General features: G+C 47.3%; 1 protein-coding gene across 1 annotated transcript; it reads right to left on the reverse strand.

The window, feature by feature from the left end:
* Positions 1–6,026: 6,026 nt before the first annotated feature.
* GAB2 (GRB2 associated binding protein 2) lies at positions 6,027–24,637 on the reverse strand (the record flags this gene model as incomplete). Its single annotated transcript, XM_015828806.1, has 8 exons — positions 6,027–6,259; positions 8,187–8,312; positions 10,420–10,522; positions 13,588–13,678; positions 15,719–16,001; positions 18,661–18,755; positions 22,566–23,152; positions 24,397–24,637. Coding segments are annotated over 8 exons (1,670 nt in total), but the record flags the coding sequence as incomplete, so codon positions are not given.
* Between the last annotated feature and the right edge of the window lie 973 nt (positions 24,638–25,610).

Here is a 25,610-nt window from a genome sequence, read left to right on the forward strand (position 1 = left end):
CAACCCTAAACCTAATCAAATCATTAATTTTATATATAGGAAAGTTCACTTAAGTATATTTTTCTGGGGTGATGACACCGCCATGTTTAAGAATATCTGGGTTAGGGTGAGGGTAACTTAAGAGGCAAATTTGAACATTTAGTAAGTAACCTTGTACAGGGATCTCCAGCTTTGGCCCCTTTAAGACTTGTGGACTTCAACTCCCAGAATTCCTCAGCCAGCGTGATGACACCACCATGTTTAAGAATCTCTGGGTTAGGGGGAGGGTAACTTAGAAGAAAATTTGAACATTTAGTAAGTAACCTTGAACAGGGATCCAACTTTGGCCCTTTTAAGACTTGTGGACTTCAACTCCCAGAATTCCTCAGCCAGCATAGCTGGCTGAGGCATTCTGGGAGTTGAAGTCCACAAGTCTTAAAGTTGCCAAGTTTGAAGATCCCTGGATTAAATCAATCTTTCTCAAATATCTAACCTTGGTTAGACTTGTGGACTTCAACTCCCAGAATTCCTCAGCCACAAGTCTTAAAGGGGCCAAGGTTGAAACCCCCTTATTTGTAAGAGGTTTCTTACATACTGAAAATTTCTCTGATTATTATTTTTTTCCTGTGCCTAAAACGACATCCCTGATCTTCAATTCACTATTTATCTCATGTGCTCGGTAATAAACGAGGGTCCAAAGCCGTGTTTCACAACCTCCGCAGCTTCCAGGCGTAGGGACTTCAATTCCCAGAATTCTCATCAACGGCCATATTGGCTGTGGAATTCTGGGCTTTAAAGTTCACCTACTTGGGAAATTTGAAATCTGATCTAAAGGGTGGATCCCGAAAGAGAAATCACCCCTATTGTTACCTAGAACCCTTTATGCACAAGAGACATAGTTTATTATCTAAAAATTGGAAATCAAACGGCAAATTAAAAATGTCATGTTCTAGCTGCAAAAATCTTACATTTTAAAAAGCCGAATCTTATGATGCTCTAGAGAGGAAAATGGCCCCTTTGTCTATATAGAACAGGGGTAGTCAACCTTGGCTCTTTTATGACTCGTGGACTTCAACTCCCAGAATTCCTGAGCCAGCTGTGCTGGCTCAGGAATTCTGGGAGTTGAAGTCCACGAGTCATAAAAGAGCCAAGGTTGACTACCCCTGATATAGAATTAACAGAGAGAACTACACAGGTTTTAAAACAAATCCTGGAGTTATTTGAACGGTCACAAGATCAGCGCACAAACTGCATCCTGTAGGCTGGGTTTGCATCAGCCAGCAAACCACGGTTAACCAAATGCTGGCTACTTGAATTAATCTTGTGGTCTGAACTTGCAAAGCTCACTGAACTATACACGGCATCGAACCGGTAAATAGCCAGTCACAGTTTAGCTCCGCAGGTTGTGTGAATCTGATATGGGGGGGAGGGCTTTTCGCTGGCAAACCAGGAGAACTTGAACTCGGGACTCTGGAAAAGAGAGAGGGGAAAAAAATTGCAGGCACGTGAGAGGAAAGGCTTTTGAATGGAAGTTCTAAGATCACTTCTGTGGGGGGGGGGAAAGCACCTTGGATTAAACCTGCATAGGTGGTTTAGGATTGTCCCATCAATCCTTACAGACACAGCCCTAAGACAGAAAGTGGGTTTGTGAACTGAGGTTTCATTGATAAAGCAAAACAGGATTTGTGGGGTTTTTTGTACATACTCTCTCTTGAAGTGCGTATCTGCATGAGATGGTCAACAGATGTCCGGTGCAGGAAAATAACTATAAAATAACAGTGTGTTCGGTCCCCAAACAGATCTTAATCTCACCAATAAGCAAATGTCAAGTAACTTGATTCTTCCTGTTTGATGCAAAGGCAGGGAATTGAAGCCTGTATAAAGTCTTTTTTTAGCTAAGGAATTAGCAGAGAGTATCAGCAAAGATCTTGGAAGGAGTAGGCTGTTGATACAGGCAGTCCTTGAGTTACATCCATTCTTTTAGTGACCATTTAAAGCAGTGGTTCTCAACCTTTTTAATGCCGTGACCCCAACCGGTCATAAGTCGAGGACTAAACCGGTCATAAGTCGAGGACTAAACCGGTCGTAAGTCGAGGACTAAACCGGTCGTAAGTCGAGGACTACCCAACCAGTCGTAAGTCGAGGACTTTCCCTGCCAGGGAGCGCCACGCATGCGTGGTTCCGCCCCCTGCGCCGGCCGAGGCATAGCTGGCAAACGGCAGAGACGGAGCAGGCCGACCACCAGCTGGCCCAGCCCAAGGGAGGTAAGGCACCCGCCGGAAAAGGGGGGAAAAAATGGCGGACAAAAAAAATGGCGGACAGCCTTGCTTGGCGACCCCCATGAAATGGTTGATCGACCCCAAATGGGGTCCCGACCCACAGGTTGAGAACCACTGATTTAAAGTTACAACAGCATTGAAAAAAGTGACTTATGACCGTTTTTCATTCTTACGACCGTTGTGGTCAAAATCTGGACGCTTGGCAACTTGGCTCCTATCTGTGACGGTCGCTGTGTCCCCTGGGGTCACGTGATCCCCTTTTGCGGCCTTCTGACAAGCAAAGTCAATGGGGAAGCCAGATTCCGTGAAGTTAACTTAACAAGTGCAGTAATTCATTTAACAGACGTGGCCAGGAAGGTCGTAAAACGGGGCAAAACCCACTGAACAAACGTCCTGCTTAGCAACAGAAATTTTGGGCTTAATTGTGGCCATAAGTCAAGGACTACCTGTGTTGCAGAATAGCAATAAAATAGAAGTTTTTTTATTCAGGGCCAAGCCTCTTTCCCTTCAGCCTCAGCCACCCGGTTACATTCACACGTTACACCCAACCTGAAAGCCGAACCCAACCATTTTCTAGTTCACAAATCACACTGAGCCAGAAACCACCCCAATACACCAATTCACAATATCCTAAACCAGGGGTAGGCAACCTTGGCTCTTTTATGACTCGTGGACTTCAACTCCCAGAATTCCTGAGCCAGGCATGCTGAGGGGAAAGGGAGAGGTTTCCAAGCTGAGCCATGCTGGCACAGGAATTCTGGGAGTTGAAGTCCGCGAGTCATGAAGGGGCCATAGTTCCCCCATGCTGGCTCAGGAATTCTGGGAGTTGAAGTCCACGAGTCATGAAGGGGCCATAGTTCCCCCATGCTGGCTCAGGAATTCTGGGAGTTGAAGTCCCCGAGTCATGAAGGGGCCATAGTTCCCCCATGCTGGCTCAGGAATTCTGGGAGTTGAAGTCCACGAGTCATAAAAGAGCCAAGGTTACCTACCCCTGTCCTAAACCATACGGGAAAACCTTATCTAGGCAAACGCAAACTCTGTTCTAGCATAATAAACCAGTTCCCCTGCTACATCTTTACCTGACCTGGGTTAATGGGCTGTGTGAACACAACGTTTGCCCTTTCTCCGCCCCTCCGTTGTGGCTTTCCTTGTTGCCGTCAGCAGAGTGTACACAAGGAGGGCTAATCCATATTTTGGGGAAAGCCTGTTCCCAGCAACTCTTCAACGGATCTTAGCCCTCTACAACTTCCCTTCCAAGGTCCCTTTGCTCATTATTGGGGAAGAATGAATTGACAATAGGATAAGCGTGCTAGATGGGAGTGGAGCTGTACTTTCTGCAGGATGTTTCAGCAGTTCCAAGAAGGCTCCACCCCCATTTGCACCACTCAGGTGACCCCGAGGACACAGGTAAACCTTCAAGTGGCCTCAACGATTCTCAGAGGGAGTACTAACGACCAGATGACTGCAAGGAATATAAATCCTTCCATCCGCCACCGTTCAGTCGGAACCTGAAGAAGCTTCCTGGGATGAGAAGCGAAACGTCTTCAAAGAAAAACAAGGAAGTCCAGTTGCCTCCTGAAAAAGCACCTTTGGGACAACCCTGACCTGGAGGACGGAGAATCTCCGTAGACTTAAAGCTTCGCAGAGATATACATCCTACCCGCATAAAACTAGCACTGTGATAAAAACGAGATATTTTATAAAGGATCTGCAAACTAACAGGGCCCCTTTGGGGAAATGGGGTGCAACAGATTCACCTGTTGTTGTTTTAGATCTTATCTCGACACAGGTAGTCCTCAACTTACAGCCGTTTGTTAAGCGGCCGTTTGAAGTTACAATGGCTCTGAAAAAAGTGGCTTATGACCGTCTTTCACTCTTACGACCATCACGGCTTCCCCAGGGTCATGTGATCAAAATTTAGGGGCCTGGCAACCGGCGTGTATGCAATGTTCCCGGGATCAGCTCATCACTATTTTTGACTTTTGACAAGTAAAGTCAACGGGGGAAGATGGATTTGCTTAACCACCATCTGATTCCCTTAACAACTGCAGTGATTCATTTAACAACCGTGTCAAAAAGATTGTAAAATTAGGCCCTATTCGTTCAACAACCGTCTCGCTTAGTCACAGAAATTCTGGTCCCAATCTTTGGTCGTAAAGTCAAGGACTACTTAAATCTAGGCAAGGGAGTAATGTGAAATATCCTTCTGGAGAACATTACCATAATTACACCTGCATTAGTTACGTTTGCCAAGTTGCCTTTTTTCAACTGTGACGCTCTAAATTCAACAATGCGTTTTGATTGATTGATTATTATTATTTTGCATTCATGTCAGAAGCACCGAGACGCTTCTGGGTTGAAAGGATTAACCGGTGACATCGCTGTGGTCCTGGGGCTGCCCAGTTGGGGGGCTCCGTTTACGTCCCGGGCAGGAGCCGGGGCAAAGGACAGGAGCTCAACCCTGCCCCATCGCAGTTCTTGGGCCTCCAACATGGGCTTGCTAATCTCCTGCCCAGTGTCCCAACCACTCAAGCCCCGGTGCTCCTACCGTATTTCCCTGAAAATAAGGCCCAACTGGAAAATAAGCCCTAGTGTGATTTTTTCAGGATGCTCGTAATATAAAAATAAGCCCCAGTTCAGATCATCAGCCAGACAGATGCATTTAATACCGTATTTCCACGAATATAAGACCTCATTGGAAAATAAGCCCTGATGCGTCTTTTGGAGCAAAAATTAATACAAAACCCGGTCTTATTTTGGGGAAAACACAGGTATTTTGAAAATGAAGATTTGCTTTGAATTGGGAGTGCTTCTGACAGGTAGCCAGGCATCGAATGCAGCTTGAAATATAGAGTGGATGGACTTTTAAATATCTAGGCTTTTATAACCATTACTATAAGGGTCCAACATCAAAATGCTGTCCTTCTACCATATATACCGCACACCAGGTACCAAATACTGCCCAACACAGATTCAACTATTGTAAGATCCACGGACACCGATATCATATCTTCTACAAAGAGGAAACTATTGCGAAAACATCCAGAGATGCTCCAATCTTAAAAAATTCCTGCGGGAGAATGAGGAAGAATTTTTTTTTTCTCGTTGAGTGGGAAGGCGGCAGACGAGGAATTAATTTCAGTTCGAGAATAATGCATTGAAAAAGCTGATTTATACCCAACGGGCTATTGTTTTCTCGACATGCTTGTCCTCAGAAGGACAATTGCATACTTTAAAGAATTCGCAGGGTGGCAATTTACAGAAAGAGCCCCAAAAAATAAAATAAAAGGCATTGCTTGGAGATTTCTTCACCCTTTTGTGAAGCCATACAGCTAAGACCGCTTTGTAAAGAGACTGTTGGAAATCAAATCCACTTAGGATGAGTAGCTGGCCATTATTATTATTATTACTATTGTTATTATTATCATCAACATCACCACCACCACCAGCGTCGTCTCTAAAAGAGCTGGAGGCAGAAGAAAGAGGCCAAAATCAGGCTGAAAGTTCCAACCGACGGCAGGAAACCGGCAAAGAGAAGGTACTAGATGCCAAAATAGTGATCTGCAGATAGAAAATGGATCAAAGAAAGTTTGGACACAGGCAGGTGAATGAGAATTCAGTGTTGATTCGCCGAATTCCTCCGAGTACAGCCAGCAGCTAACTCATAACTGGAAAAAAAATGCCTTTTGGAGGGTTGATGCAGCTTTTCAGCCAAATGTCTTCCTGATTAACTTTGTTTTCCAAAGCAGAACCACTCAGCCTTTCTGGAACCTTCTCCAAAGAGAAGGTAAAGCAAATGGATGGCCTCCTTGACTGCTAGAAGCCTCTGTGGTTTCTCTAGCATGCCCCTGGCTTGGCTACTGCTTCACCGTCTTGCTGGGCTCAGACGACTGCCGGACATCGGTCCACTCCTGCATTGTGTTCTGCAAAGCTTGCGTCTTCTCCTTGTCCACCTGCACGTAGTCGACTTTCTCATCCGAAGCGACAGAGGATGTGGAGGGCTGTCCACAGAAAGGAGAGAGGAGGAGAAAAGATGGGAGAAGGGTCCAGGTTTTGCCTGGTTTGTCTTGCAATGTAAAGCAGTGTTTTTCCAGGCTTGGCCATTTTTAAGACTTGTGGACTTCAACTCCCAGAATTCCCCAGCCAGCGATGCTGGCTGGGGAACTCTGGGAGTTGAAGTCCACAAGTCTTAAACGGGCCAAAGTTGGAGATCCCTGTACAAGGTTACTTACTAAACGTTCAAGCTTGGCCACTTTTAAGAGAAGTGGACTTCAACTCCCAGAATTCCCCAGCCAGCCATGCTGACTGGGGAATTCTGGGAGTTGAAATCCTATAGTCTTAAAGTTGCCAAGCTTGACAAACATTAGTGCAAAGCATCAGATTCAACCCATTCAAGAAAAGATATTTCCTCCCCTCCCTTAATGTTTTATTTAACTAATAAAAAGGAGGTTTAAAAAAAACCCATAAAAATTTCAATAAACTTGAACTTTTAATAGACTTTTCAATTAAAAAAAAACCATAGAAACAACTGTTTTCAGTTTAGGTTGTTGGAGATGCAGTGAAACAAATATTCTAATTAAACACATTCCATTTTGGTCAGAAGGAATTACATGTACTCGTTTGGTGTAGTGGTTAAGGTGCTGGCCTAGAAAACAGAAGGTGGTGAGTTCTAATCCTGCTGTAGGTAAGAAAGGCAGCTGGGTGAACTTGGGTTAATCTCCAGGAAACTGTGAGTTCTAGTCTTGCATGAAAGCCAGCTGGGTGACTTTGGGCCAATCACCAGGAGACTGTGAGTTCTAGTCCCGCTTTTAGGCATGAAAGCTGGTTGGATGACTTTGGGCCAATCACCAGGAGATGGTGAGTTCTAGTCCCGCCTTAGGCATGAAAGTTAATTGGGTGACTTTGGGCCAATCACCAGGAGACGATGAGTTCTAGTCCCACCTTAGGCATCAAAACCGACTGGGTGACTTTGGGCCAATCACTAGGAAACAGTGAGTTTTAGTCCCACCTTGAGCAGAAAAGCTGACTGGCGGAGTTTGGGCGATTTTACCAGATCCTTAGGAAGAGATTTTAGGACTCTAAAATTCCTTGCATTTCATCCTTCTAGTTAGATGTGGCTTTGTGTTACATTTTTGTGCCTAAGGCGGAACTAAACTCACAGTCTCCTGGTAATTGATGCAAAGTCACCCAGTCGGTTTTGATGCCTAAGGTGGGACTAGAACTCAGCGTCTCCTGGTGATTGGTCCAAAGTCACCCAATTAACTTTCATGCCTAAGGTGGGACTAGAACTCACCGTCTCCTAGTGATTGGCCCAAAGTCACCCAATTAGCTTTCATGCCTAAGGTGGGACTAGAACTCACCGTCTCCTGGTGATTGGCCCAAAGTCACCCAATTAGCTTTCATGCCTAAGGTGNTCTCCTGGTGATTGGCCCAAAGTCACCCAATTGGCTTTCATGCCTAAGGTGGGACTAGAACTCACCGTCTCCTAGTGATTGGTCCAAAGTCACCCAATTAGCTTTCATGCCTAAGGTGGGACTAGAACTCACCGTCTCCTAGTGATTGGTCCAAAGTCACCCAATTAGCTTTCATGCCTAAGGTGGGACTAGAACTCACCATCTCCTGGTGATTGGCCCAAAGTCACCCAATTAGCTTTCATGCCTAAGGTGGGACTAAAACTCACTGTCTCCTGGTGACTGGTTCAAAGTTACCCAGCTGGCTTTCATGCCTAAGGCAGTACTAGAACTCACTCTCTCCTGGTTTCTAGCCTGGTGCCTTCACTATTAGACCAAACTGGCTCTCTAGTTGAGTTTGTCACTCAAACTGCCAGAGTTTCCACTCAACTGAATTTAGGCCAATTGTCCCGTGCCCACATGTTTTGTCTGCGGTTCGGTGTGGGATGGTTACAAAGCTTTCAGAACTGGATCATACCTTTCGGTGAGGGCCAGGTGAGCTCGGCTGAAAGTCCAAAGCCAGGTAATCAACACTGGTGCTGCTCTTCTTTTGGGCCGGACTGCTTTTCCCACTTGGAATGGGAGATGCAGAAACTGGGTTTTGCTAAAATTAAAGCCGTTAGGAGCAATCAGTAAAGCAACAGCAAAAGGCCCATTCAAGCAATTAGTCAGAATCTGCATAAAAGGTTAATTTCCCTAACTTCTGCAAGAGATTAGGTTCCCTTCCCCATTAATTCAGACCAAAAGGCCCTTTGTGTAGAAATTCAGTATAAGTATAAAAGATGCATTTATATACAGGTAGTCCTCGACTTACGACCACAATTGAGCCCCAACATTTCTGTTGCTAAACAAGACGGTTGTTAGGTGAGTTTTGACCTGTTTTTATGACTTTTCTTGCCACAGTTGTTAAATAAATCACTGCAGTCGTTCGAGAATCCATTTGGAGAATTCAAATAAAACGCCAGATTCATTCCGTTTCTGAAATTCTTACCGTTTATTGGATACATAGCTCGGTTATGTCGAAGCAAAACTAACTCTGAGGTTCCCACACCAAGTCATAGACTTAAACAATAGTTTTCCCCAGCCAAACCCCCAACGTCTTACGTAATCTGTTATCAACAAGTCCACTTTGTTATGGGAACCGTCTGCTTCAAATCCACACCTGTTCGGGTGTCCTTGAAAAGGTTTCAGGCTCCTACGGTCTGCAGCTGAATCGGAGAAGTTTCGTTTCTCCATCTACCCACTTGAAAGTAACACCTCCCCCCCTTAACCTAAAGGCAAGTTGAAATGCAGAGACACGTAGCTGCTAAAGTTTCATCCTTGACAGTTAAGTTAGTAACAAGGTTGTTACGCAAATTGGGCTCCCCTCTTGACTTGTCAAAGGTCGCAAAAGCCACTTGCCAAGTGTCCAAATTTTAATCACGTGACCATGTGGAGGCTAGAATGATCGTTAAGGCTGAAAAACCATCCGACTCACTTTTTTCAGTAACTTATAAGTCACTTTTTTTAATAACTTTGAACAGTCACTAAACAAATGGTTGTAAGTTCGAGCGTGTGCAAGCTATTGTCTTATTTCCAGATGCCGACAGAATCTTAACGGTAAGATTTTCTCTTCCTTTATTCGGTTGTCTGTGAGTCCTGAGTCCTGTGTCAAAATTTTGAAACCAGATTTTAGAGCCTTTAAGAATAAATATGGGCCATCTTCAATTTACAATCATTCATTTGGTGACCATTCAAAGTTACAAAACAACTTCGAAAAAAGGGACTTAGGGCTGTTTTTCACAGCTATGACTGTTGCAGCCTCCCTGTGGTCACATGATCAAAGTTCGGAGGCTTGGCAACTGGCATGTATTTGTGACGGTTTGCAGTGTCCCGGGATCACGTGATCCCTTTTTGCGACCTTCTGACAAGCAAAGTGTCCTGGTTCTGACAGATGAAACTCTTCAAAGCACTTTGAGGCATTGTTTACCTTAAAGAATCTTTATTTGAGTAGCACAGTATTGGCACTGCATAATTGAAGCCATAATCTGAGTTCCCCTCCCCTGAGCACATAGTATCAAAGCACAATTCCCTCCTCCAGTTAACAGTCCTAAATCACATTCTCCAATTAGTTTGAAATGCAGGCTTCCCCTCCAGTTCTCCAGCCCGCCAATTCTTATCATCTCTTATTACAATAACCTTGGTTCTCACACTAGGTTCAGTATTGTTATGTCTAGCTGAAATCTCGTGCACATTCCTCTCCCCCCAGCATCAGCTAACTTTAACTCTAATTCTAAGAGTAAAACTAAGAAAAAAAGGGTTGCATCTCCATCTGTTGTCAAAGCAAAAACATCCGATGTTAGCAGCCTGGACACAAAGTCAATGGGGAAGCAGATTCATTTAGTGACCGGGTTACTAATTTAACAACTGCGGTGTTTCTCTTAAGAAATGGGGCAGAAACGGTCGTGAAATGGGGCAAAACTCACTGAAGAACTGTCTCACTTAGAAACAGAAACGTTGGGCTCAACTGTGGTCATAAGTTGAGGATGACCTGTAACTTAAAACCAGAGCATCCAACTTTGGCAACTTTAAAGTCTTTAAAGATATCCTCAGATAGGATATCTGGGATTAATTGCCTCTTCCTCCTTGGGAATGTTCCCCCCTCACTACAATCCATCAGAGTAGATATGGGAGAGAAGCTCAAAGAGAAAGAAGCATTTATAAAAACTTACCATGGCCACATAATTTTCTTCACTATCTCCTGAGTCGGTGCTGGTGATACTTTGTGTAGAGGTGGGACGACAATATTGAGAAAAGTTGGAATTGAAGGTCTGGCTAAAACGAGAGCATCCAGAGGAGAAGTTATAACAAGTCACGAGGGTTTTATCTGGCAAGCTTGGAGCAGATGGACAGACCTAAGCATAATTTCAGTGGGGAAGCTGTGAGCATCTTGGACCAAGTCAAGTCCCAAAATGATAGTAGAGAATTCCTGGAAGCCTGGCAGATAAATCGGCCATCAACCGGCACATTGAGATAAACAACATCTACATGCCATTCAAAAGGGACAATCAAAGGAAGCAAACAGAATAACAGAATAGCAGCGCTGGAAGGGACCTTGGAGGTCTTCTAGTCCAACCCTCTGCTCAAGCAGGAAACCGTATACCGTTTCAGACAGGTGGTTGTCCAATCTCTTCTTAAAAAAGAGACCAAAACACTTCCTCACCAGCAATCGACACCCAGATGAGCAGAGATTAACACCAAGATTAACACTAGACCAGGGGTGTCAAACTCGCAACGTCACATGACGTGTCGCGACATATCTTGACTTTTTTCCCCATTGCCGGCAATGGGATGGGCACGGTTTCGCTGTGGCGCATCTGGCCCGTGGGCCGGCAGTTTGACACCCTTGCACTAGACCAGGGGTAGGCAACCTTGGCTCTTTTATGACTCGTGGACTTCAACTCCCAGAATTCCTGAGCCCGCATGGCTCAGCTTGGAAACCTCTCCCTTTCCCCTCAGCATGGCTGGCTCAGGAATTCTGGGAGTTGAAGTCCACAAGTCATAAAAGAGCCAAGGTTGAATATCCCTGGTCTACAGTAGGAGGCTCACCGCTTAGAACAGGAGGACTTAGGACAAGGGTAGGCAACCTTGGCTCTTTTATGACTCGTGGACTTCAACTCCCAGAATTCCTGAGCCCGCATGGCTCAGCTTGGAAACCTCTCCCTTTCCCCTCAGCATGGCTGGCTCAGGAATTCTGGGAGTTGAAGTCCACGAGTCATAAAAGAGCCAAGGTTGCCTACCCCTGGACTAGAAGATCTCCAAGGTCCCTTCCAACTCAATTGCGCTGTCTTTTGAAGCGATGGGGTTGGCTTCCGATTTTATACTAAGCTATACAGGGGAATTGTTTGGGCCTGCCTTAGGATGATGTGTGAACTCAACCCTGTGGTTTTGCAAATGCTGGGCCTAAATGTCTGAGCTGGTGGAAAGTGGGTGACTCAACAACTGTGACCTCACCAAGAGACAAATCCATCTTTCTCCTCCCAGACAATGAATTTATAATCTGAATTAGGGCATGACAAATTGTCTGTGGCCTAACAGACAGCTCCATTCAACTGTTAAGGGATGGATTCCTAACTCAGCCCCAGGGGAAAAATGCTATATGTTAGAAGGGTCAGGGGCTGTTTTAGCATTAAGGGGAAGAGGTGGGCCGTGCTTTGACCCAAATGTGCTTTGAGGAATCTGGCAGACCCAGGCCCTGTATTCTTAAAACACCTGTGTATATTCCCCAGAATTGTGCAGTTACTCTTTGCTGCGACGGCACAATCCCAGGAAAAGATTCCCGCCATTTTTTAAGGAGTGGCAGAATTAGCTGTAAACACCATAAAAGCACCTTTGGAGTCTGAAAAAGTGCACAGCCCTGTGTGTGTGTGTGTGGGGGGGGAATATTTCCTAAGTGTTTAGGACAGGGGTCTTCACACTTGGCCCTTTTATGACTTGTGGAATTCAACTTCCAGAATTCCTGAGCCAACAGGGGGGAACTGTGGCCCCTTCGTGACTTGTGGACTTCAACTCCCAGAATTCCTCAGCCAACATGGGGGAACTATGGCCCTTTTATGACTTGGGGACGTCAACTCCCAGAATTCCTCAGCCAACATGGGGGAACTATGGCCCCTTCATGACTTGGGGATTTCAACTCCCAGAATTCCTCAGCCAGCATGGGGGAACTATGGCCTCTTCATGACTTGGGGACTTCAACTCCCAGAATTCCTCAGCCAGCATAGGGGAACTATGGCCCCTTCATGACTTGGGGACTTCAACTCCCAGAATTCCTGAGCCAGCATGGGGGAACTATGGCCCCTTCATGACTTGGGGATTTCAACTCCCAGAATTCCTCAGCCAGCGTGCCTGGCTGAGGAATTCTGGGAGTTGAAGTCCACAAGTCATAAAAGGGCCAAGTTGAAGACCCCTGGTTTAGGAAGTGTTTTTCAACCTTGCTGGCTTTAAGATGGGTGGACTTCAACTCCCAGAATTCCTCAGCCAACAACTGTGTCTGCAGTGATTCACTTAACAACTGCAGTAAGAAAGGTCGTAAAATGGGGCAAAACTCACTTAACAATGGTCATGCTTAGCAAATTAGTCAAGGACTACCCTGTATATATAATTCAAGCAGGAGAACGTAGCTAATGTGCTTTCATCCTTCCATTTTCCTCACAACAACCCTAGGAGGTGGCTTGGGCTGAGAGAGAAAGTGTCCGGCCCTAAGTCACTCAGTCTGTTTTTCATGCCTAAGGCGGGACTAGAACTCACCGTCTCCTGGTGATTGGCCCAAAGTCACCCAGCCAGCTTTCATGCCTAAAGCGGGACTAGAACTCACCGTCTCCTGGTGATTGGCCCAAAGTCACCCAGCCAGCTTTCATGCCTAAAGCGGGACTAGAACTCACCGTCTCCTGGTATTTGGATCAAAGGTACCCAGCTGGCTTTCATGCCTAAGGTGGGACTAGAACTCACAGTGGCGCCTTATGCATGATATTGTTTCATTCTTCCAATTCCCCCCAAAATAACAACCTTGTGAGGTGCACTGGGCTGTAAATCACTCAGCCTTTTTTTCATGCATAAAATGGGACTAGAACTCACCGTCTCCTGGTGATGGGCCCAAAGTCACCCAGTTGGATTTGATGCCTAAGGACTAGAACTCACAGTCTCTGCTGATTGGCCCAATGTAACCCAGCTGGCTTTGATGCCTAAGGCAGGACTAGAACTCACAGTCTCCTGGTGAGGGGCCCAAAGTGACCCAGCTGACTTACATGCCTAAGGCGGGACTAGAACTCACCGTCTCCTGGTTTTCCAATAATCATTAAACCAAACTGGCTCTTTCAAAAACGAGGCAGTGTTATACTCACCCGGGTCTAGACCACGATTTTGTGACTGGCGATTTAAAGGGCAGTTCATCAATGACTGAATTGCCCCTTAGGTCAAGGGGGGTCGGTTTAGCTGGACGAGAAAGAGAATCAGAGTTAGGCTGGAGAGCTGCTAGAGGCTCCATTGAGCTGAAATGATTAAAAGTATAATATTTCCCACAGGCATCAAATGGAACACAGCTTTGAGGTCCCTTGTGGCTTTCTGTGGTTTGTATATGGTCTCCATCTTCCTTGGGGTGATTTGCCCACCATGACAGTAAACAGGCAAAATCCGCAGGGCGAGACTAAACAAATTTCATATTTTTGTTGCTATATTTGTCTGTCAAACTGAAAGTAGGTACAGACTTACAACTGATCGCTTAGCGACCGTTCAGTGTTTGCAACAGACCTCCGAAAGGCTACTTACGACCCAAATTCAAAGGGGCAACAGCCACGCCCCTCCTGTGGTCATATCATCGCTATCTACTTTCAGTTTGATGGATCAATAAAATCAGGAGAAGACCCATGGATTCTTAGGATTCTTAGCACAACTCCAACTATCCATGCATTCATCCATCTATCCATCCATCCATCCTCCACCCAACTAACCATCACCCACCTCTCTCTCCATCTTTCTTTCCATCCTCCATCCATCCTCCATTCATCATCCACTCCTAGATCCACCCAACTTTCTTTTCATTATCCATTCATTCTCCATTCATCACCATTCCTCCATCCATCCATCTTTCTTTTCATCATCCATCTATCCATCTATCCATCCATCCATCCATTCATCCATCTTTTCCCGTATCCACCCACCCATCCTTCTTTTCATTATACACCCTTTCTTCCACTCGTCCTTCTTTTCATCATCCACCCATCCTTCCACCTATCCTTCCTTTCATCATCCATCCATCTATCCTCCACCCATCACCCATCCCTCTCTCCATCTTCCTTTTCATCATCTATCCATCCTCCATTCTTCATCTATTCTTCCATCCATCCATCTTTTCATCATCCACCCATCCATTTTTTCCAGCATCCATCCATCCATCCTTCCTTTCATCCATCTATCCACCCATCCTTTCTTTCATCATCCATCCATCCATCCACCCACCCATTCTCTTCATCATCCATCCTCCACCCAACCATCACCCACCCCTCTCTCCATCTTCCTTTTCATCATCCATCCACCCTCCATTCTCCATACTCCTCCTTCATCTATCCATCTTTTCCAGCATCTACCCATCCATTCATCTTTTCATTATCCATCTATCCACCCATCCTTCCTTTCATCATCCATCCATCACCCAACCATCACCCACCCCTCTCTCCATCTTCCTTTTCATCATCCATCCATCCATCCTCCATTCTCCATACTCCTCCTTCTTCTATCCATCTTTTCCAGCATCTACCCATCCATTCATCTTTTCATTATCCATCTATCCACCCATCCTTCCTTTCATCATCCATCCATCACCCAACCATCACCCACCCCTCTCCATCTTCCTTTTCATCATCCATCCATCCTCCATTCATCATCCACTTCTCCATCCATCCGTTTCTTTTCATCATCCATTCATCCATCTTTTCCAGCATCCTTCCATCCATCCATCTTTTCATTATCCATCCATCCATCCATCCATCCATCCATCCATCCATCCATCCATCCATTCTTTTCATCATCCATCCTCCACCCACCCACCCAACCATCACCAACCCCTCTCCACCTTCCTTTTCATCATCCATCCATCCTCCATTCATCATCTACTCCTCCACCCATCCATCTTTTTTTTCATCATACACTCATCCATCCATCTTTTCCTTCCTTCCTTCCTTCCTTCCTTCCTTCCTTCCTTCCTTCCTTCCTTCCTTCCTTCCTTCCATCCATCCATCCATCCATCCATCCATCCATCTTTTCATTATCCATCTATCCACCCATCCTTCCTTTCATCCTCCATCCAACCATCACCCACGCCTCTGTCCATCGTCCTTTTCATCATCCATCCTCCATCCATCATCCACTCCTCCATCCATCCATCTTTCTTTTCATCATACACCCATCCATCCATCCATCCATCCATCCTTTCAAAAGAGCGCCCTGGCCCACCCCCTTCTTGTTGCAAATCTTCACCTTTTCGATCTGGTTTCAGGTTGCGGTTGATGGGCGGGGGCTGGATTTCACTCATCCGCCTGGAGGGCTGGGAGCTGCCGCCGCCTTTCTGCGCTGGGAAGGTGGCCGAGGCGTGGCCCATCAGGTCCAGGTGATGTGGCCCAGGGCTCATTGGGATGTAGAGGTGCTGGGAGCTGTCACTGGAGCCCTCCGCGCTCTGCGGGAGGGAAGACCCTGGATTCATGGGCACGTAGTTGTCTTCGGAGTCCGTGCTGTGGGAGCGAGCCACGGCAGTTTTGTTCTGCTGGGACAGAAAGTAAAAGTTGAGTCAGAAGAGGGAAAGTAGGAAAACATTCCATCCCTAGGGCTGTAAGGCAGCCTGAATTTCAACTCTGCTTGATGAAGACAGGTTTCTAGTCCTTAAGACTCTAGACCAGTGGTTCTCAACCTTTTTAATGCCGCGACCCCAACCGGTCGTAAGTCGAGGACTAAACCAGTCGTAAGTCAAGGACTAAACCGGTCGTAAGTCGAGGACTACCCAACCGGTCGTAAGTCGAGGACTTTCCCTGCCCGGGAGCGCCGCACATGCGTGGTTCCGCCCCCTGCGCCGGCCGAGGCATAGCTGGCAAGCGGCAGAGACGGAGCAGGCCGACCACCAGCTGGCCCAGCCCAAGGGAGGTAAGGCACCCGCCGGAAAAGGGGAAAAAAATGGCGGACAAAAAAAATGGCGGACAAATAAATGGCGGACAGCCTTGCTTTGGCGACCCCCGTGAAATGGTCGATCGACCCCAAATGGGGTCCTGACCCACAGGTTGAGAACCGCTGCTCTAGACAATACCTTGGAAAGTCCTGGAGAAAGACATGATTGCTCTCAGTAAGGGCAAAGGGAGGACAAGAGAATTCTATGAGGTTGTTAACATATATCAGCCAATAATTATTTATTTACTTTAATTGTGGATGACCCTCGTGATTCATCGGCTATATCAGCTGGCAGCCCACTCAACTTGCCGTGGACTTCCTTTGTTTTCCTTGAAGACGTTTCGCTTGTCATCCAAGAAGCTTCTTCAGTTCATGGAAGGGACTGAAGAAGCTTTTTGGATGGCAAGCAAAATGTCTTCAAAGAAAGTCCAGTTGCCTTTAAAAAACAAAAAAGCACTTTTGGGATTAATGCAGCATTGAATTGTCCCATAACAAGTTGGTCATGATGAGTTGTCCTAGACTTCTCACCCTGTCACCAAACTAGAAGGTTGGTGAGGAACATTTAGGTTTTAAACCAGGGGTAGGCAACCTTGGCCCCTTTATGACTCGTGGACTTCAACTCCCAGAATTCCTGAGCCAGCATGGCTCAGCTTGGAAACCTCTCCCTTTCCCCTCAGTGTGGCTGGCTCAGGAATTCTGGGAGTTGAAGTCCACGAGTCGTAAAAGAGCCAAGCTTGCCTACCCCTGGATAGGGCAGGGGTAGGAAACCTTGGCCCCTTCATGACTTGTGGACTTCAACTCCCAGAATTCCTGAGCCAGCATGGGGGAAACTTTGGCCCCTTCATGACTTGTGGACTTCAACTCCCAGAATTCCTGAGCCAGCATGGGGGAACTATGACCCCTTCGTGACTTGTGGACTTCAACTCCCAGAATTCCTGAGCCAGCATGGCTCAGCTTGGAAACCTCTCCCTTTCCCCTCAGCATGGCTGGCTCAGGAATTCTGGGAGTTGAAGTCCACGAGTCATAAAAGAGCCAAGGTTGCCTCCCCCTGCTTTAAACCAGGCAGAATCAACCTATCTCTAAGGAATATTTCCCACCTGGGAAGTTCTAGAGATGATTCTCCAGATGCCTTCATCAAACCGAGGCAAGGAGTTTCTGAAGAGGCCTCACTTATGAAATGCCTTTCTCTGGAAAATCTACCCAACCACTAAGACAGATCATTTTTCATCACCAGCCGGAGACGTTCCACTTCCCCCAGGCAGAACTGATTTACATTGCTTGTCACTTGAACGGACAACAGTAATTGCAGGAGAAATTGCTCCACCGAATTCTGTGTTGATCAGCTCCAGTTCCAATATTGTCATCAGGGCCAAAGGCTTTCCAGCAGTGTGCAGTCCTCCAAACGGCTTTCCTGAAGATGTACAGAAGAACCGACAAGCAACTTGTCCCAAAGGTGTTTTTTCAAATGACAACTGGAGTTTCTTGTTTTTTTCCTTGAAAATGTTTTGCTTCTCACTCAAGAAAGTGTTGTTGTTGTTGTTGTTGTTGTTGTTGTTTCTTCTTCTTCTTCTTCTTCTTCTTCTTCTTCTTCTTCTTCTTCTTCTTCTTCTTCTTCTTCTTCTTCTTCTTCTCCTCCTCCTCCTCCTCCTGCTTTCCATCTTCCTCCTGTCTCAATTAACTGTTCTCCTCCTCTACTCCTCCTCCTCTTCCTCCTCTTCTTCCTTCTGCTTTCCTTCTTCCTCCTGTCTCAATTAACTTTTCTCCTCCTCTCCTCCTCCTCCTCCTCTTCCTTCTGCTTTTTCTTCCTCCTGTCTCAATTAACCTTTCTCCTCCTCTACTCCTCCTCCTTCTTCTCCTCCTCTTCCTCTTGTTCCTTCTGCTTTCCTTCTTCCTCTTGTCTCAATTAACTTTTCTCCTCCTCTACTCCTCCTCCTCCTTCTCTTCCTCCTCTTCTTCCTTCTGCTTTCCTTCTTCCTCCTGTCTCAATTAACTTTTCTCCTCTCCTCCTCCTCCTCCTCCTCCTCCTCTTCCTTCTGCTTTCCTTCTTCCTCCTGTCTCAATTTTCCTCCTCCTCCTCCTCCTCCTCCTCCTCCTCCTCCTCCTCCTCCTCCTGAAACTTTTTCAAGGGAAAAAAACCCAAAAAAGTCCAGTTGCCTTTTGAAAAAAAAAATTACTTTGGGATAACCATGACCTGGATGACTAAGAATCTCCATAGACCTTTAACAAGCCACTTGAGAGGTTTCTTGAAGCCCCACAAAGCTCACCAGATAGGAACTGGGTCCAACATTTGCAGACTCTGCTGATGGTCCTGTGCTGCTGACGCTGGGCTGGGGATATTCATAGGCTTCGCAGGAAGAAGCTGGAATCGAAAGCACAAAAATAAAACAAGAAGAAGCAGGAGAACAAGTCAACACCTCAAATGCAGCGTTAGAGATCAGCGGTCAGTTTCATCAGTGTTTCTCAAACCTTGGCAAGTTGAAGACATCTGGCTGGCTGGGGGATTCTGGGAGTTGAGGTCCAGACACTGTCAAGTTGCCAAGGCTGAGGAACACCGCTCCAATGTCACACCCCCATTCTTCATATAGGTTGGGGCTGCCAATAGGAGGAATGCTGGGAAAAAGCCCCTTGCTAAAATAATCTTCTGATGGAAAACAAGCAGAAGTTTGCTCTGGTGGGTGAGGTAGACATGACTGGGAAAAAGATGGCCTTTCAAATAATCTGGCCCCAGGTCTAGATTAGATTAGATTAGATTAGATTAGATTAGAATAGAATAGAATAAAATAGAATAAAATAGAATAAAATAGAATAGATGGGGATCGGAATAGAATAGAATAGAATAGAATAGAGAAAAGGAATAGAATAGAATAGAATAGAATAGAATAGAATAGAATAGAATAGAATAGATGGGGATCAGAATAGAATAGAATAGAATAGAATAGAATAGATGGGGATCGGAATAGAATAGAATAGAATAGAATAGAATAGAATAGAATAGAATAGAATAGAATAGAATAGAATAGAATGGGGATGGGAATAGCATAGCATAGCATAGAATAGAATATTAATAGAGTTGGAAGGAACCTTGGAGGTCTTCTAGTCCAACCCCCTGCTCTGGCAGGAAACCCCATACCATTTCATACAAATGGTTGTCCAATCACATCTTAAACACTTTCAGTGTTGGAGCACCCACAACTTCTGGAGGCAAGGAGTTCCACTGATTAATTGTTCTCACTGTCAGGAAATTTCTCCTTAGTTCTAGGCTGCTTCTCTCCTGGATTAATTTCCATCCGTTGCTTCTTGTCCTGCTCTCAGGTGCTTTGGCGAATAGCTTGACTCTTCTTCATGGCAGCCCCCTAGATATTGGAACACTGCTATCATGTCACCCCAAGTCCTTCTTTTTATTAAAGTAGACACACCCAATTCCAGCAACCGTTCCTTATACTTTTAAGACTCTAGTCCCCCAATTATCTGAAGGACCATCTTTTTCCAGTCATGTCTACTCGACCCACCAGAGCAGGGAGGCAGGGGATGTTATGGTTCCCCTCTCTTAAGGAGCTCCATCTGGTGGGACCAAGAAGAAGGGCCTTCTCCGTGGTGGCTCCCTCCCTGTGGAACATCTTCCCTGCAGAGATAACATTGACTTTTTTTGAAAGGCCTGGAACACCAAGTTCTGCCACCAGAACCCCATGGTGATACAGAGGCCATCAAATGTTTGGTGTGATTGTTGTCACCAGGAAGTGGAGGATATTTTTTTTATTGCGATAAGCTGCCTGGAGTCACCATGAGTGAGTTGGATGGCCATATAAATGTTCTAAATGAATGAATGAATGAATGAATGAATGAATGAACAAACTGTGTGTGTTTGTAGGATATGACCCTAATAAAGTATAGGTAGTCCTCGACTTAGGACCAAATTGAGCCCAACATTTCTGTTGCTGAGTGAGACAGTTGTTCGATGAGTTTTGACTCACTTTGCGACCTTGCCAGCCACGGTGGTTAAGTGAATCACTGCACTTGTTAAGTTAGTAACACAGTTATTAGGGAATCTGGCTTCCCCACTGACTTTACTGGCCAGAAGGTCACAAAAGGGGATCACACAACCCCGGGAAACAAACAGTCATAAGTACCTGCCAGTTGCCGAGTGTCTGAATTTTTATCATGTGACCGTGGGGAGGCTGCAACTGTCGTAAGTGTGAAAAACGGCCCTACTGTCATTTTTTTCACTGTTGTTGCAACTTTGAACAGTCACTAAAGGAATGGTTTTAAGTCGAGGACTAACTGTACTCCAAAAACAATGCATCAGCCCTCTGGGTTGTTTGGGGGAGGCTGTCTGTGCTGAGACAGTGCATAGGCCAGGGGTAGGCAACCTTGGCTCTTTTATGACTCGTGGACTTCAACTCCCAGAATTCCTGAGACAGCATGGGGGAACTATGGCCCCTTCATGACTTGTGGACTTCAACTCCCAGAATTCCTGAGCCAGCATGGGGGAAATATGGCCCCTTCATGACTTGTGGACTTCAACTCCCAGAATTCCTCAGCCAGCATGGGAGAACTATGGCCCCTTCATGACTTGTGGACTTCAATTCCCAGAATTCCTCAGCCAGCACGAGGGAAACTTTGGCCCTTTCATGGACTTGTGGACTTCAACTCCCAGAATTCCTCAGCCAGCATGGGGGAACTATGGCCCCTTCATGACTCGTGGACTTCAACTCACAGAATTCCTGAGCCAGCATGGNAGCCAGCACGAGGGAAACTTTGGCCCTTTCATGGACTTGTGGACTTCAACTCCCAGAATTCCTCAGCCAGCATGGGGGAACTATGGCCCCTTCATGACTCGTGGACTTCAACTCCCAGAATTCCTGAGCCAGCATGGGGGAACTATGGCCCCTTCATGACTCGTGGACTTCAACTCCCAGAATTCCTGAGCCAGCATGGGGGAACTATGGCCCTTTCATGACTCGTGGACTTCAACTCCCAGAATTCCTGAGCCAGCATGGCTCAGTTTGGAAACCTCTCCCTTTCCCCTCAGCATGGCTGGCTCAGGAATTCTGGGAGTTGAAGTCCACGAGTCATAAAAGAGCCAAGGTTGCCTACCCCTGGCATAAGCGATCCTAACCTATTTTGTAGGCACCAAATCCAACAGAATAACAGAGTTGGAAGGGACCTTGGAGGTCATCTAGTCCAGGGGCCCCCAAACTGTGGGCTGCAACCTGGAAGTGGGCTGTGGCCTGCTGGCCACCGGGCCGTGGGACAGGCTGGTCAGCGCTCGCGCATCCGTGTGCACACCCCCTCACTTGTGTTAGCGCTGCAGCCGCGGGGCGCAAAAACAGTATGCTATGCCAAGGGGCGCAAAAATGGGCCGCTGCCACACCACAGGGCACAAAAACAGGGCACTGACGTACCACGGGATGCAAAAACGGGACACTGCCGTGCTGCAAGGAGCAAAAACGGATACCGCCGCACCGCAGGGTGTGGAAATGGGGTGCTGCCGCCTTGTGGGGTGCAAAAATGGCCGCCACTGTGCCGTAGGACACAGAAACAAGACGCTGTGCCACGCAAGAATGGAGTAATGAGTACCACGCGGGTGCTAGCTCCACCCCATTTGTGTTGCGTGCATGATTGTGGCCCTGTGCGCACGTGTCAAATGCTTCCCCCTCCCTTTTCCTCCGGTCCGCCAACCGACAAAGGTTGGTGACCTCTGATCTAGTCCAACCCCCTGCTCAAGCAGGAAACCCTATGACAGTGGTGGCGAATCTTTTAGAGACCGAGTGCTCAAACTGCAACCCAAAACCCACTTATTTATCGCAAAGTGCCAGGGCTGCAGCAGCATTGTGGTGCCCTCAGTGGGGGGGCGGGGTGTGTGGCCCACTGGGTGGGCGTGGCTGCAGTGGTCACGGCAGACTGGGTGAGCGTGGCTGGGGCCAGTCCCTCGCCATCTACGGGACATCCCCGGGGGGTCAACGCCACTTGCTCGCTCACTTCCTGCCCTGTCACTTCCAAACGCCATGTGCTCGCTACTCTGGCGAACTCTGCTGGGGCAACGGCACGCGTGCCCACAGAGAGGGCTCTGAGTGCCGCCCCTGGCACGCGTGCCATAGGTTCGCTACCACTGGACGATGAAAAATGGCTGTCCAGACTCTTCTTGAAAACCTCCAGAGATTGGCGCTACCTCGGTGTAACCGGCAGTTCTCCACTGCTGGCAGCGTGTTCCTTCGGGGAATGGTGGTAACTACTGGGCTCGCACTGAGGCCTTCGCCGTCCATCAGGCGTTGTTGGGGGCTGCCCCAGCGGGATTCGGCCTGCCCCGGCTTGGGAGGTCTCGGCGGAGGCACTGCCCCCGTGTCACTCGAAGCCACTGCCAAGGCGTTGTGGTTCTTGTCGAGCGTGAAGGTCCGTGGAATCTGGTAAATGGAGACAGGGGTGCCAGGAACGTCGTAGGAGTCGGTGGAAAGTTCCCCGAACTCTTTGCAAAGGGTGCTGTTGGGGGTCTTGAAGGTGTAGACCTCCTCGCTATCCGACGTCTCCGAGCCGGTGAGGCTCGACTTGGTGTAGGCGTAGCAGCCAAAGCTCCTGGGCAAGTCGTAAGCGCTGTCCCTCAGCTCCGAGTTGTGCCGGCTTGGTTTGGGCAAACTGTAGAAACCGTGGACTTGCCCGCCCCCCACCCCGTTGACGCAGTGGCCGTTCTCCTGAGACGCCTTCTGAACCGAGGGGTCGCTCCTCATGAAGAAGCGGGTGGCTTGAGAGAAGCTGGCGCTCCTAACAAGGAAAGAAGAAGAGGAAGAAGGATTACTGCGTTGACCGCGAGAGCCAGGGGCTAAGGCAGCAGACTAGAAAGCAGGAGACCCCGAGTTCAAGTCCCACCTTAGCCGGGACGGCTGGTTGGGGGACACTGGGCCAATCACCAGGAGATGGTGAGTTCTAGTTCTGACATAGCCATGAAAGCCAGCTGGGTGACTTTGGGCCAATCACCAGGTGATAGTGAGTTCTAGTCCTGCCTTAGGCATGAAAGCCAGCTAGGTGACTCTGGGCCAATCACCAGGTGATGGGGAATTCTAGTCCCGCCTTAGCCATGAAAGCCAGATGGGTGACTTTGGGCCAATCACCAGGTGATGGTGAGTTGCAGTCCCGCCTTAGCCATCAAAGCCAGCTGGGTGACTTTAAGCCAATTACCAGGTGATGGTGAGTTCTAGTCCCACCTTAGGCATGAAAGCCGGTTGAGTGACTATGCACCAATCATCTGGAGATGGTGAGTTCTAGTCCCGCCTTAGGCAGGAAAGCCGATTGGGTGACTTTGGCCCAATCACCAGGAGATGGGGAATTCTAGTCCCGTTTAAGCATGAAAGCTGACTGGATGATTTTGTGCCAATCACCTAGAGATGGTGAGTTCTAGTCCCACCTTAGGCATGAAAGCCAGTTTAGTGACTTTGCGCCAATCACCTGGAGATGGTGAGTTCTAGTCCCACCTTAGGCATGAAAGATGACTGGGTGACTTTGGCCCAATCACCAGGAGACGATGAATTCTAGCTCCGCCTTAGGCATGAAAACGAACTGGGTGACCTTTGGACAAATCACCAGGTGATTCCCCAGGATGATTAGGGTTAGGGATTAGGGTTAGGGTTTAGAGTTAGGGTTAGGGCAGGGGTAGGCAACCTTGGGTCTTTTATGACTCGTGGACTTCAACTCCCAGCATAGCCGGCTCAGGAATTCTGGGAGTTGAAGTCCACGAGTCATGAAAGAGCCAAGGTTGCCTACCCCTGGGTTAGGGGTTAGAGGTAAGAGCTAGGGTTTAGCTTTAGTGTTAGGGGTTAGGGTTAGGGTTAGGTACTGGTGATGGAGAGGCGAGAGTTTCACATATGCACCGCTGCTGGCGCAAACGGAGCTTCATGCGCTTGTGCGCTCACCCGCTGCTTGTGCGGCCCGCTTTCTAACAGCCCATGGACCGGGAAGTCGGGGACCCCTGCTATAGATTAAAAAGAATGACTGGATGAACCCAGAATTACCTGGTATTTTCTGATTTCTGGCTCATGCATTGGTGTAGAAAGAGATAATCCTGAGGAGCGCTGGTGGAAAGCGTGGTCCGGATATGGCTAGACGGTGACTCAAAAGTGAAGAGGGTGGGCTGGCTTGAGTGCGAAGGAGCGGATGTCTTTCGTTCCCGCAGCAGCCGTGGGTTGGAGCCGCTGAGCTCGGCCGGGGACGAGCGGGGGCCGTGACTCACCAGAGGGACGTTTCGTAAAGAATCTGCCCAGGAAGAAAAAAACAACAACAACAGAGAAGTTGCTATCATCATTGACACGACTAAGTTGCGGTTTCATAATAATAATAATGATAAAGTTGGAAGGGAGCTTGGAGGTCATCTAGTCCAACCCCCTGCTCAGGCAGGAAACCCTATACCATTTTGGACAAATGGCTGTCCAGTTTCTTCTTAAAAACTTCCAGTGTTGGCACATTCACCGCTTCTGGAGGCAGGTTGTTCCACTGGTTAATTGTTCTAACTGTCAGGAAGTTTCTCCTTAGTTCTAGGTTGCTTCTCTCCTTGGTTAGTTTCCACCCGTTGCTCCTTGTCCTGCCTTCAGGCGCTTTGGAGAATAGCTTGACTCCCTCTTCGTTGGGGCAGCCCCTGAGATACTGGAACGCTGCTATCATGTCCCCACTCGTCCTTCTCTTCATTAAACTAGACATACCCAATTCCAGCAACCGTTCCTTATATATTTTAGCCTCCAGTCCCCTAATCATCTTTGTTGCTCTTCTCTGTACTCTTTCTAGAGTCTCCATATCTTGTTTACATCGTGGTGACCAAAACTGGACACTGTATTCCAAGACTGGCCTTACCAAGGCATTGTAAAGTGGTATTAATACTTCACGTGATCCTGATTCTATCCCTCTGTTAATGCAGCCCAGCACTGAGTTGGCTTTTTGGGCAGCTGCAGCACACGGCTGGCTCCTATTTAAATGATTGTCCACTAGGACAATTTATTTGGGTCTGTCCTTTCCTAAGGCTGAGATTTTATTGAATGTCTCTTTAAGTGCTCCAACACTGGAAGTTTTTAAGAAGAGACTGCACAGCCATTTGTCTGAAATGGTACAGGGTTTCCTGCCTGAGCAGGGGGTTGGACTAGAAGACCTCCCAGGTCCCTTCCAACTCTATTATTATTATCATCTTTTATTCATTAGACATGAACCTCAGTCAACTGAACATTCAAATTGGCTGGCG

The sequence above is a fragment of the Protobothrops mucrosquamatus genome, unplaced genomic scaffold (assembly GCF_001527695.2).
Source record: "Protobothrops mucrosquamatus isolate PMUCROS unplaced genomic scaffold, P.Mucros_1.0 scaffold4936, whole genome shotgun sequence".
Taxonomy (NCBI): domain Eukaryota; kingdom Metazoa; phylum Chordata; class Lepidosauria; order Squamata; family Viperidae; genus Protobothrops; species Protobothrops mucrosquamatus.